This window comes from Pipra filicauda, unplaced genomic scaffold (genome assembly GCF_003945595.2).
Source record: "Pipra filicauda isolate LSUMZ 115617 unplaced genomic scaffold, ASM394559v2 scaffold313_size859762_pilon, whole genome shotgun sequence".
NCBI lineage: Eukaryota > Metazoa > Chordata > Aves > Passeriformes > Pipridae > Pipra > Pipra filicauda.
The window spans coordinates 353891-380817 of NW_024104436.1; the positions used below are offsets into that span (position 1 = coordinate 353891).

At 40.6% G+C, this 26927-nt stretch overlaps 1 protein-coding gene across 7 annotated transcripts; it reads left to right on the forward strand.

Moving 5' to 3' along the window:
• The first annotated feature begins 889 nt into the window (after nt 1-889).
• On the forward strand, nt 890-26711 carry CUNH12orf75 (chromosome unknown C12orf75 homolog). 7 transcript variants are annotated; one of them, XR_003539639.2, is made up of 7 exons: nt 890-1014; nt 7645-7669; nt 13912-13947; nt 15128-15217; nt 15997-16037; nt 17220-17622; nt 18697-26711. XR_003539639.2 is itself a non-coding variant. In XM_027715201.2 (6 exons), exons 1-6 carry the CDS (start codon nt 972-974, stop codon nt 17225-17227), a joined length of 243 nt encoding a protein of 80 aa, XP_027571002.1. In that variant the 5' UTR covers nt 890-971; the 3' UTR covers nt 17228-17955. The 7 variants fall into 7 exon arrangements, 2 of the variants coding, with proteins under 2 accessions (XP_027571002.1, XP_027571003.1); XR_003539642.2 differs by having other exon boundaries at nt 16002-16037; XR_005564391.1 differs by having other exon boundaries at nt 15128-15207.
• The last annotated feature ends 216 nt before the right edge of the window (nt 26712-26927 follow it).

Consider the following 26927-nt stretch of genomic DNA (forward strand, 5'->3'; position numbering starts at 1 on the left):
CAGTCATGTGCACTACTAAAGCATCTTTGTAAACCGTTGAACAAATTCATTGTAGCAGTAATATCTATCCATCCAGAGTATTTGTAGTTGTATCTGAACGTATCTGTTGGGTTTCAGCTCACTGGTCATTTAAGAGGACAGAGTAAGAGTATGCAAACCATCAAGGTTTTGAAGTATTTTACTTCTATGTCTGAAAGACAAGTTTGGGTTAGCAGAAAGTCAAATTCTTTTTGGTAAATTATGCAAATGTTCAATGAAAATGAACTTATATTGCACTTTTCTTGGTGCTGTTGATATTAATTGGGAAAAACAAATCTGCAGCCCCAACCCAGTGGGTCTCCAGTTTCGCCGTCCTGTTTCTTATAAGAAGAGAAATACTGAAACCAACCAACAAATATTTGCTTAAAATAGTGACTGGGATGTTATTGATAGCAGATGTAGGGTTCCCAGCCGGGACCTGTGGTCACGCTGGTGTTTCTCGTGGTGAATGAGGGGTGTCTCAAAGCTCCCATGAAACGCGTGAGCCAAGGAGCATCTCCACTGCCCAGGGTGGGCTCTGGGCGGGGATCGTTAGAAGTCCTGCAGGCTTGTGCTGCAATGAGCCATATCTCCCGCCTAACAGCTCCAGGCCGGCCGGACGAGGGGAAAGCCGGGGAGGCGGGGGGTGGTCTTTCTCGGGGACGAACAGGGGGTGTGGTGAGGGGATGCGGTGAGGGCATGCGGTGAGGGGCCGGGGCTGGTGCCGGGTGGCGGCGCCCGGGGCCGGCGGTTTCCCGGGCGATGGGTGGGGAATGGAGGAGGAGGAGGAGGAGGAGGAGGAGGAGGGGTCCCCGCGGCTTTATCTCCCACCCGGCTCCGCCCGCCGCCGGCTGCCTCCCGTCGCCGCACCGCACCGGCAGCGCACCGCACCGGCACCGCTCTGCTCCGCTCCCTGCGCACCGGCGGGCGCAGCGCCGGGCAGGGCAGCGCCCATGGGCTGCGGCAACTCCACGGCCGGCGGCGCGGGCGGGCGAGGTAGGGCGGCGGCGGCGGCGGTGGGAGGCGGGCGGGCGGCGCCGGCCGGGCAGGGCTGGGTGGGTGGGTGGGCAGCGGCGGGAGCATCCCCGCCTTGGGCAGCCCTGCGGGTCGGGAGGCTGCGGGTCGGGGGGCCGCGGCGGGCACACACCCACCCGCCGTGGGGCTACAGACGCTGTTTTGGGGGATGCCCGTCCGAGCCGCGGGTATCGCTGCCCGCCCTCTTGCAAGAGCATCTTCCTTTCCCGAACCTGATCCCTTTGCCCAGGGGACAGAGGATGATATGGCCTGCCGGGGGCACCGGCGGTTTTCTGGTGCCCAGTTGTCGCTAGAATCAGCACCTCCGACAGGAGCTGCCCAAGGCACAGAGAGCCCAGGCCGGGAACTGGACATAAGGATCCCGCTGAGGGTGTAAGCTCCATCCTCTTTGCTTCCCTATAAGGCCACGAATGCCACTTCTGAAATGAATTTGTGCCACATCTTCTCCTTGCTTGTCGGAGAAGTTGGAGGATATTCCATGATAGAGGTTTCATGCATATTAATATGTACGGCTGGCTGTTTCGTCCAGCCGGCCCCCTTATTTGTTCATTGTTGTTTTCAAAAGAGATAAGATCGGGGAAGATGGTGCTGTTGTGCTCTTCCTCCCCCCAGTCCCGGCAGAAAAGGAAAGTACATGGAAACTGATAAGTGGACCTTTGCCATGTAATTATAATATGAACATTTCTCAATCATTTTTCATCCTAAATGCACTTGACAAACATTGCCACCTGTTCCAGTATTAAGTCATTCAAATACACAGCAAAACAGTGGCCAGACCAGTTAGAATTACTGTGTCTGCATCTCTTACTGCTTTGACTTACTTTATCCAGAGCTTCAGTGGTGCCTTGGGTGGTGCTAGTCCTGACTTGGTCATGCCTGTGAATGATGATACCTTCTCCAAGTTGTACATATGTATACCTGTTAAACTCTGCACTTCATGCTCACAGAAGAATGGCTTTTCTGCCTTTATTGCTTACTTGATTTCTATTAAACAATTATAAATTAGGTTTTAGGTATCATGTGTATCTATCAGAGGCTTCTCTCATCCATAAAGAATGCACTATATGAATTTGCTTGAACTTTGTGCTCTTATTGGAGCTGTCCTGTTTGCACACATGAATTATCTCCCATTAGTTGATTCCTGCATTGTGGTGAGTGGAAGTTCTTTCTGTATGTGACAAGTCTAGCTTCATACCACTGGGGTGATCCTTGTTCACATCCCATTTCTGCTTCCTTGGTGAAAGCACCAGTGCAAGCTTCAGAGAAGTTCAGAGGAAAATTGTGAGTTCATTATTAGTCCCTTTGTGATAGTTTCTAAAGTAATGTTGATCTGGCCACCCTGTGGGACTTGTACCAGGATACAAATGGGTAAATGTCAAATAGACTTACTCTGACAGTGGTGTTATTTAGCAAAATATTTTGAACAAAAAGTTTGTTTAAATGTGTCCTGTTGCATTAAAGGCAGATATTTTCAGGTTTTGGCTTGTAGATTAATAAAGTATTTTCACTGAAGGTACGACCCCTTCAATAGTTAAACTTACACTGTCATTCATAAAATATTTGAACTGCTCTTTAGAAATAGCCTGCAGAACTCCAATGGCTTAGTGCACGTGAAAAAATAATGCCATGTAAAACACATCATTAGTATATGGGAATTATTCCTGTTGCACTGGTAGACTTTTCCAAAGCAAATGCAGCTCTGAAGGGTCCAGTTCTCTTCTCACTTTCACCACTGCCAGTCAGAAAGTACTCCATGCAGTCTATGGTCTTAAAACAACAAACAACTGGTAATAAAAATAAGATGTCAGATGTCTACTATTTATTTGCTTTATTTAGCATTCCTTACAAAGTGTGTCTAATAAAAATTATTTTATATAGGGGAAGGAGAAGATGTACCATTTTTATTTTGAATCCTTGAGCTTTTAATGAAAGTGCAACTCAGTATGTTACCAAAAGGTATGAATACTGTGTAAATGCAAATTAATTTTGTGGCATGCACAGCATGACTACATCTTTAGTGCTAAAGTTATGACTATTCTACAGTCAGTAATGTCAAAGCTACAGGTACATAACATGTAATTAACCTGTAACACTCTGTCATATCATAAGACTAAGGACAATATTGTAGTGTACTTCACAGAATACATTAAATGTGTTACGCCAGTCCCCATTTCTTACTTTGGTAAAATTCCTGTTGTAGCCTAGCTTGATTTTTCTTAAGTAGATGTATATAGTGATAGTTCATCTAATCATATTATCTTCTGTTGCGTGGCTAGAATGACATCAGAGAAGCTATCAGCCCTATGGTCTGTAAGATCTAAACTAATAGACATGATCTAGAATAACATTTCTGTCTGTGGTGCAGTACTCCAGAACACCAACATAACTCACAGAGTTTACATGTTCTTCCCAGAGCATCAGACAGTGGCAAAAAGCTCCTGAATTGAGAAATGGCAACTTCAGTTATCCAAGTAAACTGATGTATACACATCCTTCTTAAATCACCTGGCTAGTTTATGTGCTAACTATGGATTATACTTAGTTTTTTTTTAATTTTCCAACTTGCTATTTTCATTATGTTTTGTTGCCTCACTTTACATATCCTTCTTTCATGTTATTTCCTGGTGTTTTAGAAGCTCAAAAATAGCTTTCACACGAAGTTTAAACAGATTTATTAACTTCAAGTTTGGTGGAATGCCCAGGAAATTGTTCTGCCATTCTATTGATCAGGTCAAATCTGTGTACAGAACTCCCACCTGATGAGTTGAAGTAATCAATTTGAAGTAAATTGATATAATTCTGTCCTGAGTTAATGTGGGGTATAAATAGAATAAATTTATTGATGTTAGGACTTGATTCTGTATTGCTGACTTTTGGAGCATATCAGAAAAGAGCCTACAGTAGAAAATTCATTTCTAATCTTAACAGTTGCATAGATGTACGTGTAATTTTTTTTTTGGGGGGGGGTTATTTGCTTTTTGTAACGATTTGAATTACATACAAGAAAATTTTGTTCATTAAAAAATAATGGGAAAATGTTTCATAATCTGCTCTAAAGTCAGATATTGGCATTTTTTTGTATCCATGGTTTTTTTTCATATGAGTGGTTGCCTCTTATACTTTTTGTTTCTTCTAAAGCTTTTTTCTTTCACCTCCATTCATGATGCATTTCTCAGCCCAGAGGAATATCGTCTGTGGCTGTCAATGTCTTTCAACCACCTTTTGCACTTGGCCTGCATTTACTGAAATCCCGCAGTGTCACAAACAGCAGCTGCTGTTGTTTGGAAAGTTCAGAACTCTCTCTCACCAAATGGAAGATGCTTTGGAATACGTTCTTGTTCTTCTTGATTTGTGACTGTTTAAATACTGTGGGGTCTTTTGAGGGATCACAGCTCTACTACTCTAGGCAGAATGTTTTTCTTCTGTAATCACTTGAGCTTAGAGCAATACGTGGCTGAATGGGCCTCGTTTATTCTGCAGGCTGTACTCCTCCTTCTGCAGCTCTAAAATTCCAAAATACATCCACGGTCCTGCTTTGTAGATGGTGTGAGCAGAGAGGTCATTGAGGACAATTCAGTACTGCCTATTTTTTTGTAGATGCAGCTTCCTGGCTGCTCTTCAATCTGTTGCTGAGGTTAGGCAGGTTTTGGGAAACCAAATGAACAAAAGCCTATCAAGACAAGGTTTGTAGGGTCAAGTACTGCCTTTTTTTAGGCCAAGCTGATACAGTGGGAAAAAATGGACAGGCTTTCAAATATGTGAGGCTTTTCTCAAGTCATATATCTAAAACATTATGTCTCTGAGAGCACTGAGTCCTGCTGCTGTGGAACAGCTATACAGTGTTTGTGGATTGATAGTAAACAAGATTCTTTGGCTGAACTTCTGGCAGAAGGAACCTGAGTAGCTGTAAAATTATGTGTTGCTCACTAAACATGCAAGAGTTAGACAAATATGTCAGTGAAGTAATGGGGTGAGGGTGAACAGATTGAACTTTATAAACAAACGTGTCTGTATAAACTGAGATGTTATTGGGTTCCTTGTGAAGTAATATCTGTGTATAAGTAGGGTTCAGACTCCTTAGTGAAGAAAACCTTTAAGTTTTTACACAGATATTTTTTTATGGGCCACCTCCATAAAATTATGTTCATTTGCAAGCTCAGAACTCTTGCAGGAAGAAAACTCTTTTCTGAACTGGAAATACTTTCAAATGTATAGTCAAACACTTCAGTGGTATTTGAGTGAATTTGAACCAAACACTTGTTTCACTTTTGCTAGTGAAAATGAGAAATAACACCTCTGAAATCAGTGGAATCCCGTCAATGAAAGTGAGGATAACCTGTTTTGTTGTGCTTATAAAAAAGTAGAAAACAATGTATTTCTTATTATATGTAAAAGTGATCTCTTAAAAGTGGATTTGTTTTTGTTGTACTTGGTTCTCGGTGTTTTCGTGTGAAATGCATTTCAAAATGCTGCAGTGATTTTTTTTCAGCAGTGGTACCCTCACTCACGTTCAAAGGAAGCAAATGCTGCCACGTGCGAATGCAAGTGGCACATTTCCGAACACAGGTTCATAACTGTATAGGTCTGTCCAAAGCCCAGGTTGATGGGTCTGAGTGACATCTGCTGTCCCCAGAGTGAGAATGTACGTTACCGTAATGCATTGAAGACAGGTATGGCACTGAACATGGGCACGGCACTGGGCATGGGCAGTGCCTGGTGATTGACTGGAACTTGAGTATCACCTTTGGGAAACGTAGCAGTACTGTAGGCACACAGTTCTTCTCACTCATCTTAAGGTTTCAGTTTGTGTATTAAACACTTTTGGTATGCTTCCTGTAAGGAAGACATTAGTTTTTCAAGTGGGGATCTAAGTGCTGAGATTTTAGACTCGGAAAAGTCTTGGCAAAGGACTATGAACTTTTTTGGAGAAACTGAGTTTAACGCAGTGAGCTTAGATTAAGAAAATAAGAAAGTCATGGTTCTGGTGCAGAACAGGCACAGCACAGGAATAGCTTCTTCTGGAAAAAATTAAAAATCCTGCTAGCTCCAGCTATGGAGTTAGGCTTCTCAAAACCCATGTTGTCTGAAGTGTTGCTGATACCAAGGCTCTGTCTAGATGTGCAGGGGGGTGCCCTGAAGGTACATAGCTGAGCTGACTCTAGATGAAGTAGCCGTGGTAGCAGAAAATGCCTCCCTGCATCAGCTGAGATTGAGCTTGCATGGAGCATTGCAAGGCCAACTTTCCACCTGGACACAATTAATTTGAAAGGTTTCCATGTAGTGCTTTATAGACGTGCCTGTAAAGCCAGAAAGTCTCAGAAGGCTGCCTGGTAGAATAAAGTTTTAAAGCAAGGACCTGAGCTCATTGTGAATAGAGATCCTCTCTCCAAATTAATTAAGAGTTTCTGCTGATACATGTAGCTGTACTGAGATTTTACTGACTCTAGAAGCAAGACTAATGGAAGAAATGTGTACAGTCTTATACAAGTCTAGTCTATGTTGTTACTGGGAAAAGGAGGGATAGTCAGGTCATAGGAAATGAGAATGATATTATGTTCAGGAGTCAGCTGTAAAAGGCGATGTTTCCTGCCATTCAAGCAATCCGTTCAGGTAGACAGAGCTGGAAAGCCTTGCAGGACTGCTTCTTCTTCTTTCCTTTTAAAATAAGAATGCAGAAGACATATCCTTACACATCAGAGAGAAAAAAGATTTTGCTATTTATGTATATTTTTCAGCCCAGGAAAAATAAAAGTGTTTCAAGAAATGAAGTACCATGGCTGAAAAAAAACCCAACTTACTTCCAAAACTCATAAAATCTTTTGTATTGACAACTGGAGTTTCTTCAGAGTGAGCTCGGATCACCTATTGCTAAGTAGGAAAGGAGAAGTGAAAGGGTTTTCTAATGTCTGCCCTAGCTTGTGTAATTAATAGAAGGGATAATTTGCTGGTTACTCAGATGAATTATATACCAGAAAGGGCAACATGGCATTAATGACTTGGGAGGAACAGGAAAGAGTTTGTGCTTCAGTGAATGTTTCTCTCCCAGCAAGAAGCATCTGAGCTACCAAAAAAAAAAAAAGATAACTCACTGAGACCAGGCAGCCATGTGGTAGCTTTTTCTTTTTTTTTTATAAAACTTTGTTTATCTGGCAGGAAGAACAAAGCATCATTTTACACGTGTAATGCCAACTCTACAAATGGCAGAATAAGCAGGCATTTGGGAGTAACCACTTGGTTAATTGTGTCAACTTTGTAGCAGACCAAACCATCAGAAGACTAAGCAAAGCATATAAAATTCAGAAAGATTAGTTTTGTCTTATGTTGCTCTCATCTTGAGTGACTGTACCTGAGCACTGGTCCACTGCAGGATAATTTTCACACACTGAGATCTAAGCGTGATAGACTTAAGGGATAGTATGGATAAGCATTAAGGATAAACTGAACAATCATGAGAAATGTACTCTTTGACAATAGCAAAGTTCTGTTGCTCTTTCTGCATTGTTTAAGACAAAGAGAAATGCTTACTGTGCTGTTGTTTGCTTTAGAGGATTATGCCATTATCTGGTAAACATGTACTTTTTTTTTTCCTAGGTGCTACAGGGACTACTAAAGATGTGTAAGTACTTACTCTACTCTTCTCTTTCAAGTATGTTACCCTGGATTTATTTTCAGTCCTACTAGCCTTATACTTTAGTCATACATGATTCATCTGGCTCCTAACATATAATCAACACAAGCAGATGTTTACTGTCTTTAGTGACAGCTTCCATCTCCGCAAAACAACTCCTTGTCTTGTTTACTTTTCTACTGATTTCTTCCCTTGTTATTTCTCTAAAAAAAATGTCTTTTGTCTGCTTCTGTTGAGATAGTTGTTTAGCAAGGTGGTTGCTTCAGACCGCTTTTCGTCATCATGTGCCAGTACACCTTTTTCCCAAGGCCTTGTAATCGTGTGAAGCAACCACAGGAATTTCTACCAGACCCAGTGAGAGATTTAAAGAGCTACTGAGACAAATTTCTCCTTTTTGCATGAGACCCAGTAATCCATCCAATTTCCTTTTCAAAGTACCCACCTTCTCTAGATGTTCTCTGTATTAAAGATAGTATCTATCCTCTTGACACTGGGTAGCAGAGGGAGCCCTACCCATCCTGTTTTTCTCTAAATGTGCAAGGTCTGATCTTTATTGTCCTATTGCCTCGTGCCAACTTCAGGTTTTCAGAAAGGCAGCAGTGAAAAATCAACTTTTCTCAGCCCATTTTTCATTTGCTGATGCAGAACCATACAGGAACAGCTTTATTCAGCCATAAATTTATTTTTCTATCGAAGGAAACATTAAAGAACTCCTCCCGAGGTCTTGTGTTCTCTTTCATATAATTAGTATTTTCCACTAGAGTTTGCAACTGAGGGACCTGGGAAAGATTATGCAATAGGAACATTCTTCTGTTTTATTTACTTCGCTTAGAATAAGTACTCTAATTAGACAGAGGAATCCTGGTGTAGAAATGAGGGCTGTTGAGTCAGATAAACAAGTGGAGAGAAGAGCTTAACAACAGGCTTATCCTTGCTATTAGAGAGCATGGCAGAGAACTAACAGTGGGTGTCACTTGGCTGGTGAACACTGTTGTCAGAGATCCTCTTGAGATCTGTGTTACCTATGCAGTCTGTTTTCTGGGTTTGCAGCGCCAGACAATAAATAAATGACAGAAGGAAGTCTTGTGAGGAGCATCTTCTTGATGCAGCCTGCACCATCCATGCCCTCAGCACTTCTAAATATATAAACCTACTAATTTTATTTATATTAGGGCCTTTTTTATTGTTCAAGTTGGATGATTTAAGGACTGACTTAGAACTGCATCTCTCTCTTTGCTATCGATAGTTTTAAATTCCGAAATCACAAGCACTGTTAAATTATGAATTTAGTAGGCATGTTTCTGTGTTTTTAAGGTATAGGGATGTAGAGAACTGTGTTTTTATGTGTGTAAGCGTTTATAGGGCCAGGCTTCAGGGGTTAAAATGAGAGCATCCTACTTATTAGTGTGAGATCGTCTGTCATGCTTCAAATTAGTATTGAGATAACTTAGAAAAAAAATAATTACTAGTGCAGTTTTCAACAAAGTGAAAGGGTCAGTCCTGGAGCCATTACTCTCAGAACTCAGAAATTTCACAGAGTATTCTGAGTTGGAAGGGACCCATGTGGATTATCAAAGCCCAACTCAAGTAGCTGGCCCATACAGGAGCTGAACCCACAACCTTGGTCATTAGCAACATGCTCTAAGCAACTGAGCTAATCTCAGGGTTATCATTCAGATTAAGATTAGTAGAGCCAGCCAAACAACCCATGTGAGTAATAGTGTGGTTGAACCTTCTTGTCAGACATTAGAAACACAGATTTGCTAATCAGGAATGGTAGTGATGACCCAAAAGCCTTAAATTCTAATATTTAACAGCAGATTTTTGTGAAGGAAGAAAAATACCAGAAAAATTATTTTGGTTTCATAGTAATGACCAAGCAGATGTATATTAACTAACATTATAGATCCACAAAAGGTTTTATTTTACATCTTTTTACTGTCATCAGCTAAAAATGAAAAGTTTCTCTTTAAAAAAACTTATTTTTTTTTGCCATCGAATTTCAGTCATATCGATTCCGATTCAGAAAGGCATTTAGGTGTGTCCTTACTTACAGCATGCTTTTTGATACAGAATCTAGTTAAGAGATTTCTCATTTCATGACTGTGACTCATTGCCAAGGCACCAGTGTCTCTTGGAGTGAGCAGCCAGGTGGAAGGCGGGAGGGCTGGATCCTGCTCTGAGCCGTCCTGAGTGACTGTGGGGAAGCTGCTTTGCCCTCTGGGCCTTGAGTTTCTCCACCAATAGGATGGGGATGATGATATGATCTTCATATGGAAAGTTCTGCGAGGCTGAGGGCTGTGTGGCGACAAGAAGGACGTAGAGTCTGAGAATGTGTTTCCACTGCGTGCTCCAACCCAGAATCTGTCATCCAGCTCCAGCCTGTGCTCCTGCCCCACTAATAAGGAAAAGTACATTGCTGCTAACTGGAAGAGCTCAGATATAGCGAGGGTAAAGTATACGCCAGAAAGTATTGCAATGCCTGTGGTATTCAGAGTGTGGGTAAGTCTAAGGGAAGATTAGTAACAGTAGGAAGAAAAGGACACAGAAGTTCAAGCTTGTTTCAAAATATTTGGAGGAAATCCATCAAATACAAATGACAGGCCCTTTTTCCCAAGAAACAATGAGAATCTTAGGAGTAGTTGTGTGTCACTTGTGCAAAGTTTAGTGAATCATTGCTGGTGGGACTACTGAGCATAGCTAGAAAGAGTCTGTATAATGCTCAGCACAAACAGAGCCATAAAAGCTGAGGTAAGAAGAATATGGATGGAATGAATTAACGTGAATGCCTGTCATTTGATATTTAAAATATTGGGTGAGAAATGGCAGCTTCTTTTGCCATCAAGTGGACATAGGATTGATGAATGTAAAAGCTGACAATTGAACCAAGCGTGGTTTTCAGACTTTGGGTGACAGGAAGCCTCTTGGGATAGACAAAACCCTACCAAAAGAAACACTTATTCAGCCAAAAATACAATGCCATTATGTGGATTTGCTGTTAAATCTGGCTACAGGACTCTGCCCACACTACCTGCTGAAAGCTGTGCTCTTGGTTCTTCTGCAGAACAAGTCAACAACATCTGAGGGAAGAGGCAGCAATACAGCAGCAGATCAGCATGAAGCACATTGGACTATTAAGTTCCTTTTGCTGTCTGTTCCTGGTGCGGAAAAGCTTATCCTAGCTTGCTCTCCCTGGAGAACGGTTGGAATTCCATATCCTATATGCTCTCTGTGAGTCCAGTAGATGTGGCAATGGGAACACTGCCAAAACTAAGGGAGCTTCTTCCCATTCTCTTTTCCATGTGGTCCAGTGTTGCCATTGTAGCTCTGTTCCCCGGAGCCATCTGTGTTCACCCAGCCTGGGCACAGAAGCAGTGGCTCAGCAGACATTTGAACATGTGAAATTAGTTGGCTCCTTTCAAGACAGGCCCTTGAGCCACAGTGTGTGAAGACAAGAGGTGTGTGAATATGTGTCATAAATAAACAGGAGCAGCACTCCTTCTCATGCTGCTTGGAAAGGAGTCCCCAGAAAGGTGTGGAAAATGATTTCTTCCTTAAGTGCCATCAAGAGATTTTTTTCTTTCTTTTCCTTTTCACACTTCCACATTCCTTCTGTCTCTGCTCACCTCCTCTTTCCTGGCAGGACTACAACAGTTTGCACCCGATCATTACCCAGCCCAAGAGCTATGGTCTGTACAAACCCACATAATTTTTTTCTGTTGCACATTTGAAGGAAAAGGTATTGCAAAAATAGACTTTGATTTATAGTTATTAAGAGGAAAGGAAGAAAGCAAACTGTTTAAAAAACTCTGTCTTTTAAATCACAGACCTGGATAATTTGTTTTGGTGAGAGACTGACAATAATGGTCAGTGATACCCCATTACAAAACATTTCTAGAACAGAAGAAAATAGCCCTGTTGCCTAGTAGAATTTTTTTTTAAAACATTAATTTCCTGTTGGACAATATTGATTATTATTCTTACAAGTCTCTTTTAGAGGAATTGTGTATGAAGTTGTCAGTGCTTTTAAAGGATTCTTTTCCCTGGACAGTAGTTAATCTGGATTATAGAAAATGTTCCCAGCTGTATGAGAAAATCAATCCTGTGACACATTCAGTTGGTTCAACAGAAATAATTGTGATCTTTTGGCACTCAAAATCCCTTCCTTGAAGTAGTATTTGCTTGTTTATTTGTTTTTTTTTTAACCTAAAAATACATCCTCATTTCTACCCATTAATATACACATGCTTTCCATTTTCTTCAGGAGAAACTGGACCACGGTAGGACAGAGCAGTTTCACAGCCTTCAAGGAAAGTTGTCTCTGCATTCTTCTGGCTGTGTGTGTGAGGACTCTGTGGTGACTTAGGCTACCTCGTGGGGTCACAGGAGATGTGAGATGCCTTCTGAAATGGCACTGGCCCTCCTGTCATTCTTCTCTGGAAGAGCTAGAGAATGATGAGTTTATTGCTCAGTCTCTCTTGAGTGGTGAGATGTAGACAAAGACAGCAGATGAGGATGCCCAGTGCTATGCCTTGCACGAATATCATTTAGCAAAATGGCAGCATAATTAGATTTACCTGAAACCTCTACTATTAAAAAGACCTGTGTACCCTTATTCACTGTGCTGATGCAAAAAGGATAGTCGTTAATGTTCTGCCACTTAGAAAGAAAGTAGATGTAAGAAGATTTCCACCTTGTAGCAGTATTTTTAAGGCATTTGCTACTCTCTCAGAAGAGTGCTGAATGAGTTTTAAGGGTGTTTTCTTGCATTTAAGACTTCATCTTGCTATGAGCTCCCTGCACTTCAGACCAAAATCCCTTCGACCTCATGGGTCCATAGGGGCATACAGCCCCAACGATTAAACAGTAGGCACGTGAACCTTTTAGGATAAATAAATTACAGTAAGAAAATTGTATATTATTGTTCAAGATCATAGTTCAGAAATGCCTACAGTATGGATTTAGCCGTAATGCTGGGTAAAGGCCAGCTCTCAGTTTTATTGCCTGGGAGCAAATCAGAAATGCATGGATCAGCTCATGATGGGGGAGTAACTTTGCTTTGCTCCCATGGTCCAGGCAATTAATCCTTTAATGGGAATATTCAATGGATGAACAGCCTGTGCATGAGCACTTCCACAGCAGAGCCCTCCTTGGGTCGTGGTGCACCTTCACTCTTTGCAGCCTTCCCTGAGGCACCACTGTGGCCATATTTCTTGGCTCCCTGAGCTCCTGCAGTGCATGATTCCTTCTTGGGCAGTTGTCATAGTTGCCCCCAGCTGTAGGGAAGGAGTGAAGGATGTCTATGGACTGAAAGGCACTCAAGTTATCTTGCCTCTATTTTTATTGCTAGGTTGGTAGGTTACAGACCAAGCTGAAGTGCAGCTGCTGCCCCAACCATACCCAGCCATGCAAGCAGAGCTCAAAATCCAAATATTTAATAAAGGTGGGTGAGTGATTTTGGTAAAGACTGAGGTTGAGGCACAGACTGAGACTGCAGCACAGGCACTATAACCTGAGGGAGTAAGAACAATGTTTTTATATTTTCCATACTACATTTGCCTTCACATCAGTGCTGATTACTTTACCCTCTGCTCTGGTTCAGCTACACTGGGCAGTATTTCAGTGGGGAGAAATAATGCCCACCTCAGTGACTCCCTGTCTATCTACAGACTGACCCATGATTTTATTCTGAAGATAAAAGAGAAGTAATTGCCCATTTATGAGGGATTGATACCAGTGATTTGGTTTGCAAACAACGGACTTCAGGAATTGCAGTACTGCATTTTATAGAGAGGCCCTGTAGCAGCTCTTGGCACAGCTGCTGTGAAAGTTTCTCTCTCTTCATCCTCACTCCCATTGCTGCAGGGATACCCAGGGCCTTCCAGTCCTCTTTTGGGGGAATAGGATGCCAGGCTTGCTCCTGCTAAGTGTGGAGCAGTGTGGGGACTCGTTGAGGAAAAGTGTTGATTTACCTGTTTCAGCTCCCAAATCTATTTTCAGGCATCACTGGTAGGGGTCATGAAAAGTAAGCTGCATCTATTCTCAATCCCTTCTTTCTTCTGTACATTCGACTGTAAAATTGTCACTCTTTTTATACCTGTGTGAGTACTTTATTGAATAGTAGATGACCTGGGGTCAGTAATGACCCCCTTCTTCCCTTACTCCAGATGGCCATAGAGCACCTGAAAGAAACAATCTGCTAATGTACTTTGTATCTTTTGATGTTGCAGAGCAGAAGAATCTGTATCAGATGATGACAAAAGGAGGTAGGTAGTCGACTGGGGCTGGCTTTGTTTGCGACAGGCTGCACTGAGTTTTGCCACCAGATGTAGGTCTTTCCTTCCTTCCTTCCTGGTTCCCACCAACACCAACTAAGCAGAGAAAAAGAAGACAAGAGAGGAGGAAATATCACACAGAGCCTGGTATTGATAAGTCTGCCCACCCTGTTACTGAGTTGTGGAGATGGGAACTTTGTGGCAGAAAGAGCACGTTATCTCACAGCAGTAGGTGATGGATAAGTGCTGGATAAGGGCCAGAGGCCTCTGCCTTCACACCAACCCTGCCACAGGAAATGCCATTTGCATTTGTGGGAGATCTCTGCAGGGCTGGAAGTTGAAGGAAGTATGACCCTATCATCAAACAAATTAGAAATCAACTCAGACCCCCAGGAGCTGAAGCAGATGTGATTAATTTGGCATCTAATGGGGCAGAGCAGTGTAGTGGGAGCCTCTGCAAGTAACTCCAGGCACAGCAGAGGCTCTTGAGGACTCAGAGTTTTATCTCCCTGCATCAGTTAGTCCCTGCTTTTCATACAGGCCTCAGAGCCAGACAGTATGCTCTGTGAGGCTTTGAAGGGGAGAGGGCTATGAAACTGCTTAACACCCGTGTGGTTCTTCCTGCTAACAGTTTTCTGCAAGTGTGACCCTAAGCAGGGGGAAGCAGATCCTATTTATTAATGAGGTCAAAATGCTGTTTAATTGGTGTGTGTTTTTTGAAGTGAGATGCTTTGGTGGTCCCAATGTCAAACATCACTGTGAGATAAGCTCTGTCCTCAGCTGGATATATTCAGTGTCTAGAAGAAGCTGGGCATGTGGGGGTTATTGTCACAAGACAGCTGGAATATAATGATAAATAAATAATTTTTCACTCAATTTTTTCGAGTGAAAAAAATAGCTCCTTTCACATGTTTGGATCCCAATTAAGAATAAGAGCTGGCCTCAAGGATTTTTGGGGTTTTTGCTTGGCACCGTATTAGCAAGGATGTGGCACTTAATATGCACTTCTCCCACGTCTGTGGAAAAGGAGGGCTCCTCTGTGGGTGCTCACGCAGAGTGCTCATTTCTTTGACCATCCATGGTCTTTGTGATGCTGCTGCGTGATGTTGACATTATAGGGAGAAGTGTGATGATTAAACTATGATGTCTCTTTAATTGTTTCTTAAACCAGGAACTATGGAGGTGTCTATGTTGGCCTGCCGTCGGAAGCAGCTGCCATGGTTTCCAGTCAGACGAAAGCTGCACCGAAAGGTATTGCAAGGTTGTGTATTGCATTTCTCCTGCTTTCTATGGTTAATTTTATCTAGTATGTCCTTTAAAAATCAATTATTATTTCAGACAGACTGGCTAGCCTTGGAACCTCTTAAGGCAGCAGGCTTATTTGTAATTGTCACAGTGATTGTTTCCATTTATTTTAATTTTAACACGCTTTTGCAGAAGGATCCTAGAGCAGATGCTGACAGTGTGGTACATTGTCTTCTGAACAGCTTCTCCACACTCTGAGTGCTCTGTGAATTGAATGAAAACAAAACCCTGTAAGGACTAGGAAGCTATGATAGATGCACTTGCAGGGCCTCAGCGCTATTTTTGGTTTTGAAGGTATTTACTTGCATTGTGGTGAATTCCAGTAATAACAGTTAGTAAGTGCTTGCTTTCAGGTTTATTTCTGTTCTTACATGAAAGCCAGCAGAAACTGTTTCTTTTCCATGTTATATTTTTGAAGAGTGGGAAGAAGCATTACGTTTATGGGTACTTAATAGAAAAGTCATAAACATGTGATTATGAAATAATGTAATATTCTTTTGATTTAATACAGCAAAATGCTGCTGTCACATGCATGCAGCACAGTGTTTAGTCACTGACTTCTAAAATTTGCTACAAAACAAGAAAATGAAAAACAGTAGCATTATTAACCAAAATAATAGTAGCAGGTTTTAGAACAGTACTATCTTTGTTGAAAGGTTTTTTTTTAAATGGTATTCTAAATTAGTGATGTGTTACAATGTTTTAACCATCTTTGTCTTTTGTTTTCTAATTAAGATTAGAAGGAAATAAAGACATCAAGATGCAAACAGCTGGAGGTACAGTACGTCTTAATTAACATTATGTGCTTGGCATGTATTTGTTGAACAGAAACAAGGTAGCAATGCTCTCTACACTGCTCTCTGGTGAAGTACATCAGCAGTGCTTAGACCAGTATCTGCACAGACAAAGCTTTTTCCAGGAATGAGTAATTTGCTGTTAGAAAACATCTCCTCTCTTTTGGGGAGGACTTTGAGGACCAAAGTGTGTCACTCCAGTACTCCATGTACTGGAGCTTTCCTCTTGCTATGGGAGAATCTGTGGGGGCTTCATTTTCCACCAGCTAAAATAGGGCATTGAAGATTTATGGGCTCTGCTCCTGATTTAAGAGTTTTGAATAAATAACTAAAAAAAAGTCCTTTGTAAGTTCATGTCTGCAGAAAAAAAAAACAATCTAAGTTTCCGTTCAGAATTTGAACTAAGTAAACATTGACGATTTTTGATAGGGAACTGTTTTGATGTCTGGCCAGTGAGGAGCAGGAAATTATAAAGCTGCCAGCAATTTCCATAAGAAGCAGAACCCTTTTCTAATTTAGGTGAAGAGCCAGAAACAGTTTTGGCTGGTGTCAGTGCTGGACGCAGGCCTAGTAGAGTGGAACACACATATAGTGTTGTCTTTAATCCTATGAATGGTTAAAACTCCATGGGCTCTTCTGGCAGCAGTCTTAAACAGGAAGACCTTCAGTTGGTCTTCACAGCTGATTTCAGTAACCTGGCTGAGATGTCTAAGCTAGTAACACTATCACTCTTGACTAGGTCAAGGCTGAAGCACCTTCTTCAGGTTGCAGCTTTCCATCTGTGGCTTATAAACAGAGTCTGGATTAGGTCTTTGTCTAGGTGCTTTAGTTAAATGCCTGAGGTCAGGTAGAATCAATCACTTGATATTTTTTGCTATTTAGAATAGTTGAAAATGCACTTTGCCTTTATTCATGCAATATCAGGGCTTGGCTGCTGACTCAAGTCTTACACAGATGATCAGCTTTAAATCTAAAAAGGGTCCTCTGAGCTCCACAAGTTTATGTGCATGTGTGTCTGCAGGTCATAGACTGCAAATCTCTCAGCTTCTAGTGACAACTTAGTTCTCTGGTTTATGCATAGTGTTCCTGTATTGCTTTACCAATATTGCTTTACCAGTCTACCTAAATCTGTTCCTTTCTTTCTTTTTTTTTTTTTTTTGACAGTCTGCTAAGACCAGATGCCAGTGCTTTAGAGAGAGCTGTCTTTGTGCTGAAGATTTTTATATTTACGTAGCCTTCTGGAGAGCAAGAGAGATCAGAGCACCAAAAAATCTAAACTGTTGCAAGTTCCAACTACGGGTAAAGCTTAAAGTACAGCGTTGCATCAGTTTCCTATGATGGTTGCATTATGGAAACCTCCTCCTGTTCTCCAGTGAAAAAGGAAATTGGTGAACTCATGGTGGATGTTTCTGCACAAGAGCTAACTTTGATGATCTGCAACTTATTTCTCTGTGGCCATATTGCAGATTTCATCAGCTATCAGCTACGCTTCATATATTTTCTCCAACAATTTTTGATAGATTTTATATAGAAAACCATCACTACTGTCCACTCAATAGTTCCTATGGTAGGTTCCTGTAAATTAATTGTTAATTTAATTCAGAGTAATATATTTCACATGTTTGCATCTTTTTGGTAATATTGCAAATTTTAATACTTATGCTGTGAAAACTTAAGAATAGGATGAAATAAGCATAAGATCATCAGGTTCTTTATAATTACTGCTGTCACTTTTTTACAGTGAGACAATATTAATGTTTAGTTTTTGCCATTTAAAAAGATATTGCTCAAGGAAATTTATTTCAATAAGAACAATGTACTTCATCATAATATTTACATGTCTGTTTATGTTTTTCTTCAGCTATATCTCTTTTATAAAACACTACATGTAAAAAAATTACTAATGAACTGAATTATTATGTTATGTGTTCTATTTCATGTAATATTATAAGATACGTCCTTGCATAAGGATGAAGTGATAATATTTTCAGAGGTGGCAGGACTAAACTCCAGTACTATAACCTCCTGAATTTCAGAGGATTTTTGCTCACTATTAGATTTTTGTATCCCTGACTCATCCATAAGCATCTCCAGTATGGCAAATTGAAACAGAATGAGTGTTATTATTACTTTAGCAAATTTTTTAGGTTTTAAAGTTCATTAAGTTAATAGCAACTGTAAGTTTTCCAGTACAATCCAGTACAACAGATTGTACATTTCCATATGGCTGAACAAGTATTTAAATTATTAAAGCCTTTTGCATAGTTCTTTAGTAAAATTTTTTAATGAGACATGATATACCATACACTTGAAACAAACAAATAAACAAAAAAGCCCAACTCACACCACATTAATGTATTACTGTAGATCAATGACCACTTTTAAAATTAAAAGAAAAAGAGCCAACCGGAAAATTTGGACATGAAGAAGTAAACCACTGTGAACCGTGAAATTCCTGCCCATTTAACTGATACCTGTCATGACCAATGAACAAGGTTTGACTATAATATCCAGTAACTTGCAGCTTTGACTTTTAAATAGAGGTAGTTTGATGTGAGGCTTGCAAAAAGAGATATTTAAAAATATTCCTTGCTTTTCCATTTTTTAAGTATTTATGACATTATTTATTGCTATTCTCTAGAAATCTGCTACTTGGGTTATCAACGATTTCAGGCTTCCAGCTCCTGAAGACAAATATGCATCTCATTCTTGACCCCTTCAACCTCAAATCAAGATGAAATAAGCTTGAAGATTAAGATGTGGTGTTAAAATATCTCAGTGTGAATGAATGTCTGTTGATTTTTATCTGCTGAGTCTTGTTCTTGCAAGCCAAGCTGATGAGAACTCAAGTAGCACTGAGTAATAAACATGCAGGCTTGCTTCTCACCTGCTTACCATAGTATAAGGGTATAGTTTCCATTTCACGTGTTCCACAAATGGTCTAAATGGTTTGCACAGCACAAGTTTATTTAGTACAAAGCAATTAGGCCCACGCCTGACCTGATCACGATTGCCTTTCCCAAAGCAGAAAAAACACCAGTCGTCCCAGGATACGTCATCGTTCAGCTAGTGCTCGAAAAGCCAACAACAGATGCCGGTAATCAACCCAGTTGTTTGTCCACTTCTATCCTTCAGTTGCTGGGAAGAATCATCAGAAAGGTGGACAGGGCTGAACTCGAACATCACTTGTTCTGCTCCTGACATCCGAACCCCCATGCGTGGGCAGAGGAAAGAAAGAGGTGATTGCTAATGAATAGCTCCCACCAGTTGGTGGTGGGACAGTTGCAAAGGGTATTTTACTTGGTTTACGTCATTGCTTGTTTTTCCTGTGCAGAGCTAAAGAGAAGCTTGGAGCACTTTGCAGAATTGGTCTTTTAATGTTTCATCCTCTGAATGTGTGGGAGGTACGGTGGTTTCTTAATGTTTTTGTTCCTCTGCATCATTTACTCTCAAAAGCTTACTGATAAACTGACAAGTGTTCAGCATCATGGACTGGAGTCTCTAAAATAGATACACATTTATTTATGCTACGCAGGCCTGTACCCATCAAACTAAATAGCCAGGGCCATGCCCTTGTCTCTGATTTGCAGACTCTTGTTTTCCCAAGGACAAGATCTAGAAACTGCTTGACAGGACACTGTATTCTGTCTTGGCTGAATCCCACTTAGGAAACTGATTTTCTGCTCATCAAAATTCCTCTCTGGTGAGCAGCCTTTGTTAATAAAAGCACATGATCTTTCATGGAGAAATGGGTGTATCTGCTTTTTAAAACTTACAACCTGTAGATATTTCTGTTATGAGGAGAAACCCTATATGCCAGCTTCCAGCTGTGCATTTGATGGCATCTTTGGAGAATATTTAGGCGCTCAAACGATGGTTCAGTGTGAGAATTAAAAACAGAACACAAGGAGCCATTGAATGACAGAGTTATTATTAAGGAATATAGTATTTATGAAGAAGAGACATTTAAATGTTGGGGCTGTAACACCATTTCCTTTGCTGTTGTCACTCTGTCTCCAGCCAGAGCTGGGGAGCCAGTGAAAATAGTTCAGCAAAGAGTGGATTAGGGCTTTATGATCTCAGAATATCTGATCTGAGACTCTTTGACAGCCCAGAAATATGCTTGAATTCACATAACTCTGAGAAGTGACTCTTGAAAAATTCTGGAGTATGAAAGCATAGGATTGAAACTACAGTTTGTGATTAGCTGAAAAACAATCAAAATATCTTGGATTGCAAATTTGGTCTAGTACAAACTATTTCACCTCGAAGACAGCTGCTCTTTTGAATGATGCTGATAAGACAGTGCATTTATTTTGCTTTCTTCTTAATGCAGGACCTGGAGCTTTGTTGTAAGGGCCCATCTTCTCAGTGTCTGGTTAGTCCAGACAGAGGCACTGCCCATCTTGTGTGTGCCATCCACATGCTAGTGTAGTTCAGAGGATGTGACATAGATCTAAACCTCTGTGTTGCTCAAGGGTTAAATCTGTCGCTAAGAGGGTTGCAGAAGACCTGGTAAATGCTGTTGTAAGCTCAGTTAGGACTTCATTCACTAGAAATGAAATCCTTTCATTGCAAAGAGTCCAAACAAGGCTGATGCTGCAGAAATTCATAAAGGTGAAATTTGTCTCTAATGAACACAAGGTACTAATTTACTTGATTTCATGCTGCCTGTCTAGCAGAGGAGTCTGTGCTATATTGGACTATGGCTGAAATGGCATCACTATTCCCTGTCACCCACGCAAGTCTAGCAATTCTCAATAATCGTGCTTCCCAAGCAGTCGGTGAGTCACTCCTGATCTGTTTCCTGCAAAGTAGACCTCTGTTTCGTTCCCATGGTGATCAGAAGTGACAATTATTACGGGCTGCTACTACAGTTTCTCAGTTGTGTGTGCCCACTAAAAGAAGCTCTTACCTGGTTACAGTCCCTTGGTGTTTTGCAGTACATCGTTATTGCTTCCTGTTGACAGCAATTTAAACACTTCAGGTGAATTGGCTTTGTGGAGAACATGCCGAAGGAGGGGGATTTGTGGAGTATTTTTGTTTTGCAATGTATTTAGAACAAGACCAAGAAAGTAATGGCTCTGTAAACTTTCCATAGAACAATGGTGTGCCAGTATTGCAGGAAACCTTTTGAGGCTGGGCAGAATGATCCAACCCTTGTTTTAAGAACAAACATGCACAGAACTTAGATTTATCATAATAGGAGCCATTTAATTTTACACAATCTGACAATTTTTGCTGTAACTCTAGGTTTTGCAAACAAGAGTGTTTCCCAGGCAACAGAAACCTGTCACCCATCTGTGGGACTTTCTGTATGCTGGTCACTATCTGCTCACTATTAAAATACCTACAGCTGAAGGTAGGACTCTGCTTGTGAAATGGATTGTTCTGTGAAATGCGATGAAACTCTCATTAGAATAACTGTACTGAGAAAAGAATTAGAAAGATACCATTGAATGAAACCTGGATAAAAGGGGACTTCCTATGCCAGAAAGGAGGAAGCACATAGAGAAGGAGAATTATGATATTATGCAGTGAAGACAGATGTAGAAAGAGGTTAGGAACAGAAAATGACGTAAAAAAGGAAATACTTTAATTAAGTATCTGCTCCATTTCTCTGTGATTCTAATCTCTGGAAAACAGAGAAAGAAGTAGACCGCTGCCAAATTGTTTTAAGACTGAAGAGAAAGGGGGATTGGCTTATCAGTTCATTCCAACCCTCAGAAGCCTGAGACTGCAAACCTTTGGGGAAATAACTTGTCTCATTTTTATTTGCTTCATGCCTAGTGTAATGAGCCCATGAACCTTATAGGTCCTTTTGGGTGTTACCAGTATATATAAATATCCTGCCGTCTCTTTCAAAATTTCTGTTGATGTTCCCTTAGTTTGCCTCTCTATTGCAGACTGAGAAAATACACAATATGTAAAAATAATTACCAGGGTTAATACAAGAAAAGATTACAGAACATGTGAAAAGGAAGCAAGAGCTTAATCTGAAAAACAGGATCGAGTTAGAACCTAAGCTTTGGTTTAGTTATGCCGTGTATTTTAGATTTTTTGTATAATTAATGAATCACTGTGCAAGTGGTTAGTTTTGTCACAGCACCCTTTTTGGTACTCTGGGAATTATCAGTCCGCTCACAGAAATTTTTTTTCTAGTCTTTGATTCCTATGTTATAGGAGATGGCAGTAATGTGAAATACTAAATTCCGCACTTTGCCTTTGTTGCCCACTTTTTACGTTGGCCAAATCTCCGTGTTGTCTGTAGGACGGATTCAGCTCCATAAAAGCTGAGCTCATTGGATTCTTACCGTGAGGCTGTAATTCAGAACAACATGTTAATTAGAGGCGGGTCATATTTGCTAACTGTTTTGTGGGGGACTGTTGGAAAATGTAAGACTTTGTTGCAGTTAGGGAGGTAGTCAGACTTTGGAGAGAGTCCACACTGTATCACTACCAAACTTTACTTGACAGTATGCAAACATAACACTACACACATAAATAAACAAAATCAGGGAGGTAACACACACCTTTAGGCTTACATCTAATATCATATTTATGGTTATATAGCACTGGACACTGACTGTAACTTTGAGCTGTGAATATTTACCTACAGCTAGGTTTGCATTCCCCAAATGATATTGCTGTAAGGAAGCCTTGGAAGGGCTTCCTAGTACCTGGTTTGTTTGTAGGACCCTCACATGCTTTTGGGAAATCAACAAATAGATTTTCTCTAAAATTAAAATATTTAATCAGATCTTAATGGATAAATAGTATCAACTTGATCAAACTCCAAATATCTCCTTATTATAACAATGTACTTCGTCTTTGAAGTCTCACATGAAACCAGTTGCCTCCTTCTTTTTCCTGTTACAAGTTGTGGATTACTTTAATAAATAAATTCTTTTAGTTTTACAAAGTAACTGCTTCGAATCATCAGATAAAACCAAAACAGTTTTGGCAGGGAACTAATTTGTAATAAGGAGACTGTGCCAGCCTGGGGAAACAGAGGTTCTATAAATTTCAAATTATTTGTAATAGCATGAATAATGGTTGGAGAACTTTCACAGCACTCTTAAAGAGTCTTTGTTTAAGACATCATAACTTGTATAAGGATTGCTTCTTGAGAAACCCAAGATTTCCAGTGAAAAGAGCCCTGAAAATCACTACTTGGGAAATAAGTTTTGATTTATGATAATATTTTTTCAAGAGAAGTGTTATATTTTTCTCTTTGAGTTTCGAGAGGAAGCCAAATTCTCTTTTGAGCCAGTAAGGTAAACAATCTATCTCTCCTTCCCTGCAAACAATTGCAGACAATTCTCATTCAGAGGTACAAGAAAAAAGACAAATGGTATTGGCTAGCTCTATCATGGGGACATATATGTTTATACACTTGAAATTAATTCAAATCTTTAACAAATTAAAATAGATTAGACTAGATTTCATGCTTTATCCTTTGAAGTATTTTCATTAAATCATGGTATTATTTTTTCCCATTGGTTGAAGGAATCCCTGGCAAAACTATTTCTTCTGTATTTTTTGTAAGAATGTGTAATTCATTATAGTTTTCAACACTTCTTGCACTATTTCCCATTTTTATCTTGAGTTCACCTTCTGGCATAAAACTCTGCCACAGCCTGGGTTTTACCTTTGCTCAGGTGAGCACTCCAAGTGGATGCCACTGGAGAACATTTTACCCTGAACGCTGTTTTTTTCAGCTTCAGTTGAAACATGGGCAGTGCTGCCTGATCATTCTCTAGGAGGAGTGTTTACTGCACGTGTGACTGTATCATCTGGAGACTTGGACTGAGATGGTTTTAGGAATCTTCATTACCCATGAGGGTATTGAAAGCTCATCTTGCCTCCTGCATGACACCTCCTTGTCATGGTTTAACCCCAACCAGCAGCTGAACCCCACACAGCTGCTCACTCAGTCCTCCCCAGTGGAATGGAGAGTTGGAAGAGAAAAAGAGAAAAAATTCGTGTGTTAAGGTAAAGAAAAATCCACACACATAAGCAAAGGAAAATAAGGAATTCATTCACCACTTCCCATGGACAGGCAGGTGTTCAGCCATCTCCAGGAAAGCAGGGCTCTGTCACCAGTAACAGCCACTTGGGAAGACAAATGCAATCACTCTGAAAGTGTCTCTCTTTTGTTCATCTTCCCCCAGCTTTATATTCTGAGCTTTATATGCTGATATGGAACACCCCTTGACTTGGTGGGGGTCAGCTGTCCTGGCTGTGTCCCCTCCCAACTTCCTGTGAATCCTCAGTCCACTTGCTGGCAGGGTGGGGTGAGAGGCAGAAAAGGCCTTAACTCTGTGTAAGCACCGCTCAGCAGTAATGAAAACATCCCTGCATTACTGGCACTGTGTCCAGCACAAATCCAAAACACAGCCCTATTCCAACTACTCTGAAGAAAATAAGCTCTTATCCCAGCCAAACCCAGCACACTCCTTCAAATACACCTGTGGACAAGCAGCACTGTGTTACAAAGCTGGAAGGCACAAGATGGTGGGAAAGTGCCTCCATCACAGTTCAGTTTGTGCAGTGATGTGCAAAACAAGAGTAAACATTATTGATACATTAGTTGGATAGTTGACTTTGCCACATTTCAGAGTCTCTTTAGAGTGACTTTCAGTGATGACAAAAGGAGCAAGAACATAAGGAATCGAGTCCTGTCATACAATATCATAAATGCCTGTATTAGACATTACAAATGATTAGCAGCATCCTGTGTACTGTCATTGCATTTGACACAAAGTAATTGCAGTCTTGTAATAATTTCACCTGCACACCTCTGTAGATAGTAAGGGAAATTACTCTCAGTAGACAGTGGCTGATCATTTGACCCGTAGATTTTCTTGCCTAGATCATGGAGTCCGGCTGATATTCAGAGAGTGTATCTCTTCGTGATCTGGACACCCCCACTTTGCAACCTGCTGGTTTTGCAGTGCACCTCTGTGGTGTCTGCCAGTGTAAATAGACAATGTGGTTTGAAGAAACAGCTGGTTGATTGGTGGGGCAGAAGGACACCTCCATAACATACTCCCTCTGTTCATCCCACTGTCCTTTTGTTGCTCTCGGGGAGGTATGGCAGCTTCACACCCCCCAAGGGAGCAGCCATGTGCTAGTGACCCTCCCCAGGCCAGCTGTACCACGCCATACCCACCCCAGACAACGGGCCAGTACGAACAGCACTGCTGAGCTGGAGAGGCTGGTTTGGGCTTTGGCTGGCTGAAGTCTGAAGTAGTGCTGGGAGTTGTTTTTCTGCATCCCTTGCTCTCTTAGCAGCAGACCCCAAGTAACTGCACTGGGTTTCCTTTTATGTGCCTCCTGAACAAGCCTTATGTTCAGAGCTGTGCTGGTGACAATCAAATTAATCATCATCCCGTCAGCAGCTGCACTTTGTTGGGCTCTCCCAGCAGTCTTAGAATCTCATACCAGGCTGTAGGCTGAATAAATCCTTGTCCAAAGTTGGTCAGCAAACCGTGCCTGGCCTCAAGAAACAACTTTGATTAGGGACAGCAAATTTTTTGCTATTATTCATGATTGTTTTCTTCAAATGTGTTTTTGTGGGAAAGAGTCCTACAGACCTGAATGGCAATGCTGGCTCCTTGAAGCCTGAAACTTTGGCATACTTTACAGAAAAGATGTTCTGATGAGAGAGAATCCCAAAGCAGGGGATTTAGGATTTAAAAAACAAAACCCCTCCAAAATGTGTAAGGAATCCTATGTAATAAACCTTGATATGCCTCTGCTGCTCTCATTTCTGTAACAATCAATCACTGCAAAGCTCATGGTTATTTATTTTTCACTTTAGGGTTTCATTTTAATAGATAGACTCAAATGCTGGTATTAAAATGAGGGGTTATTTCATTTTACAAAATACTTAGCAATGACAGTGCTAACAGTACCTCTTGTCACTTTGGCATTGCCTGTGACAAAATTATAGTTTATGGACATAACTTAAAAATCAAATTATTTTAAATAACTTTGCTTCTAAAGGAGCTTTTAGGTCAAGTCTGAAAGCTCATATAGAGTATATAAAAACATTGTCTCTGGGCTACTTCAGATTGTCCTCTAAGCCATAAAAATATGTCTCTGAGTTTTTTTTCTATAATGAAAGTCATGCTGTTGTCCATTTGATTCATTAGAGCTCTGGTCTAGCCTCTTTACAGATGCTGCTATTATTCTGCAATGAAAAAAGGCAAACAGCCATTTCTGGGTGCTCTGTAAAGTCTGAAAAGCAAGATAGCTTAAAATAAATGTTTGTACCCTGCTATGTTCTTATGATCTCCAATGCACTTTGGGCACTACTAAACTATAAATAAGATCAAAATATTCATTCTCTCATGCTCAAAAAAATGTGAAGAATGACAAAATGAAGCTTCTTGATATATTTGTATTATGACATATTTTGACAATGTGATCAATATTGGGGTTTTTTTCCATGGGATACATGCTACAATAGACTAACCTAATTAGATATCTATGAAAAAGTATATTTTCTCTTGAAATTTTGCAAATACTTTTTTATTCATTTTATCATTGCTTTGTCATTGCTTTGGGCCAATTTGTTTCCCAGGAATGTGCTTTCCTTGCCTGTACAAGTTTGACAATAAAAATGCGTTTTTTTCTGTCCTTCTCTGATTTTTGAACTACTGACAGCTGGTTCTTTGTTATCCAAAGATGGTGTTATTACCAAGGGCAACATCTGCTAAAGATTGTCAGTTGCCATCTAAAATTCAGAATGAAAATGTCAAGTCTCCAGCTTGATGTATTTCAAATTTTTTGTTTTGCCTTTACTGTAATTTACTGAGAACTCGAATGTTTTCATCATGATGCTGAATGGGTTAAAATAAACAT

What these genes read in the sequence shown, in the direction of transcription:
- CUNH12orf75 (XM_027715201.2), top strand. Translation starts at nt 972, where the DNA reads ATGGGCTGCGGCAACTCCACGGCCGGCGGCGCGGGCGGGCGAG. An exon ending in TCAGATGATGACAAAAGGAG is followed by an intron (nt 13,948 to 15,127) that starts GTAGGTAGTCGA and finishes TTCTTAAACCAG; the next exon opens with GAACTATGGAGGTGTCTATG. An exon ending in GCACCGAAAGGTATTGCAAG is followed by an intron (nt 15,218 to 15,996) that starts GTTGTGTATTGC and finishes TTTCTAATTAAG; the next exon opens with ATTAGAAGGAAATAAAGACA.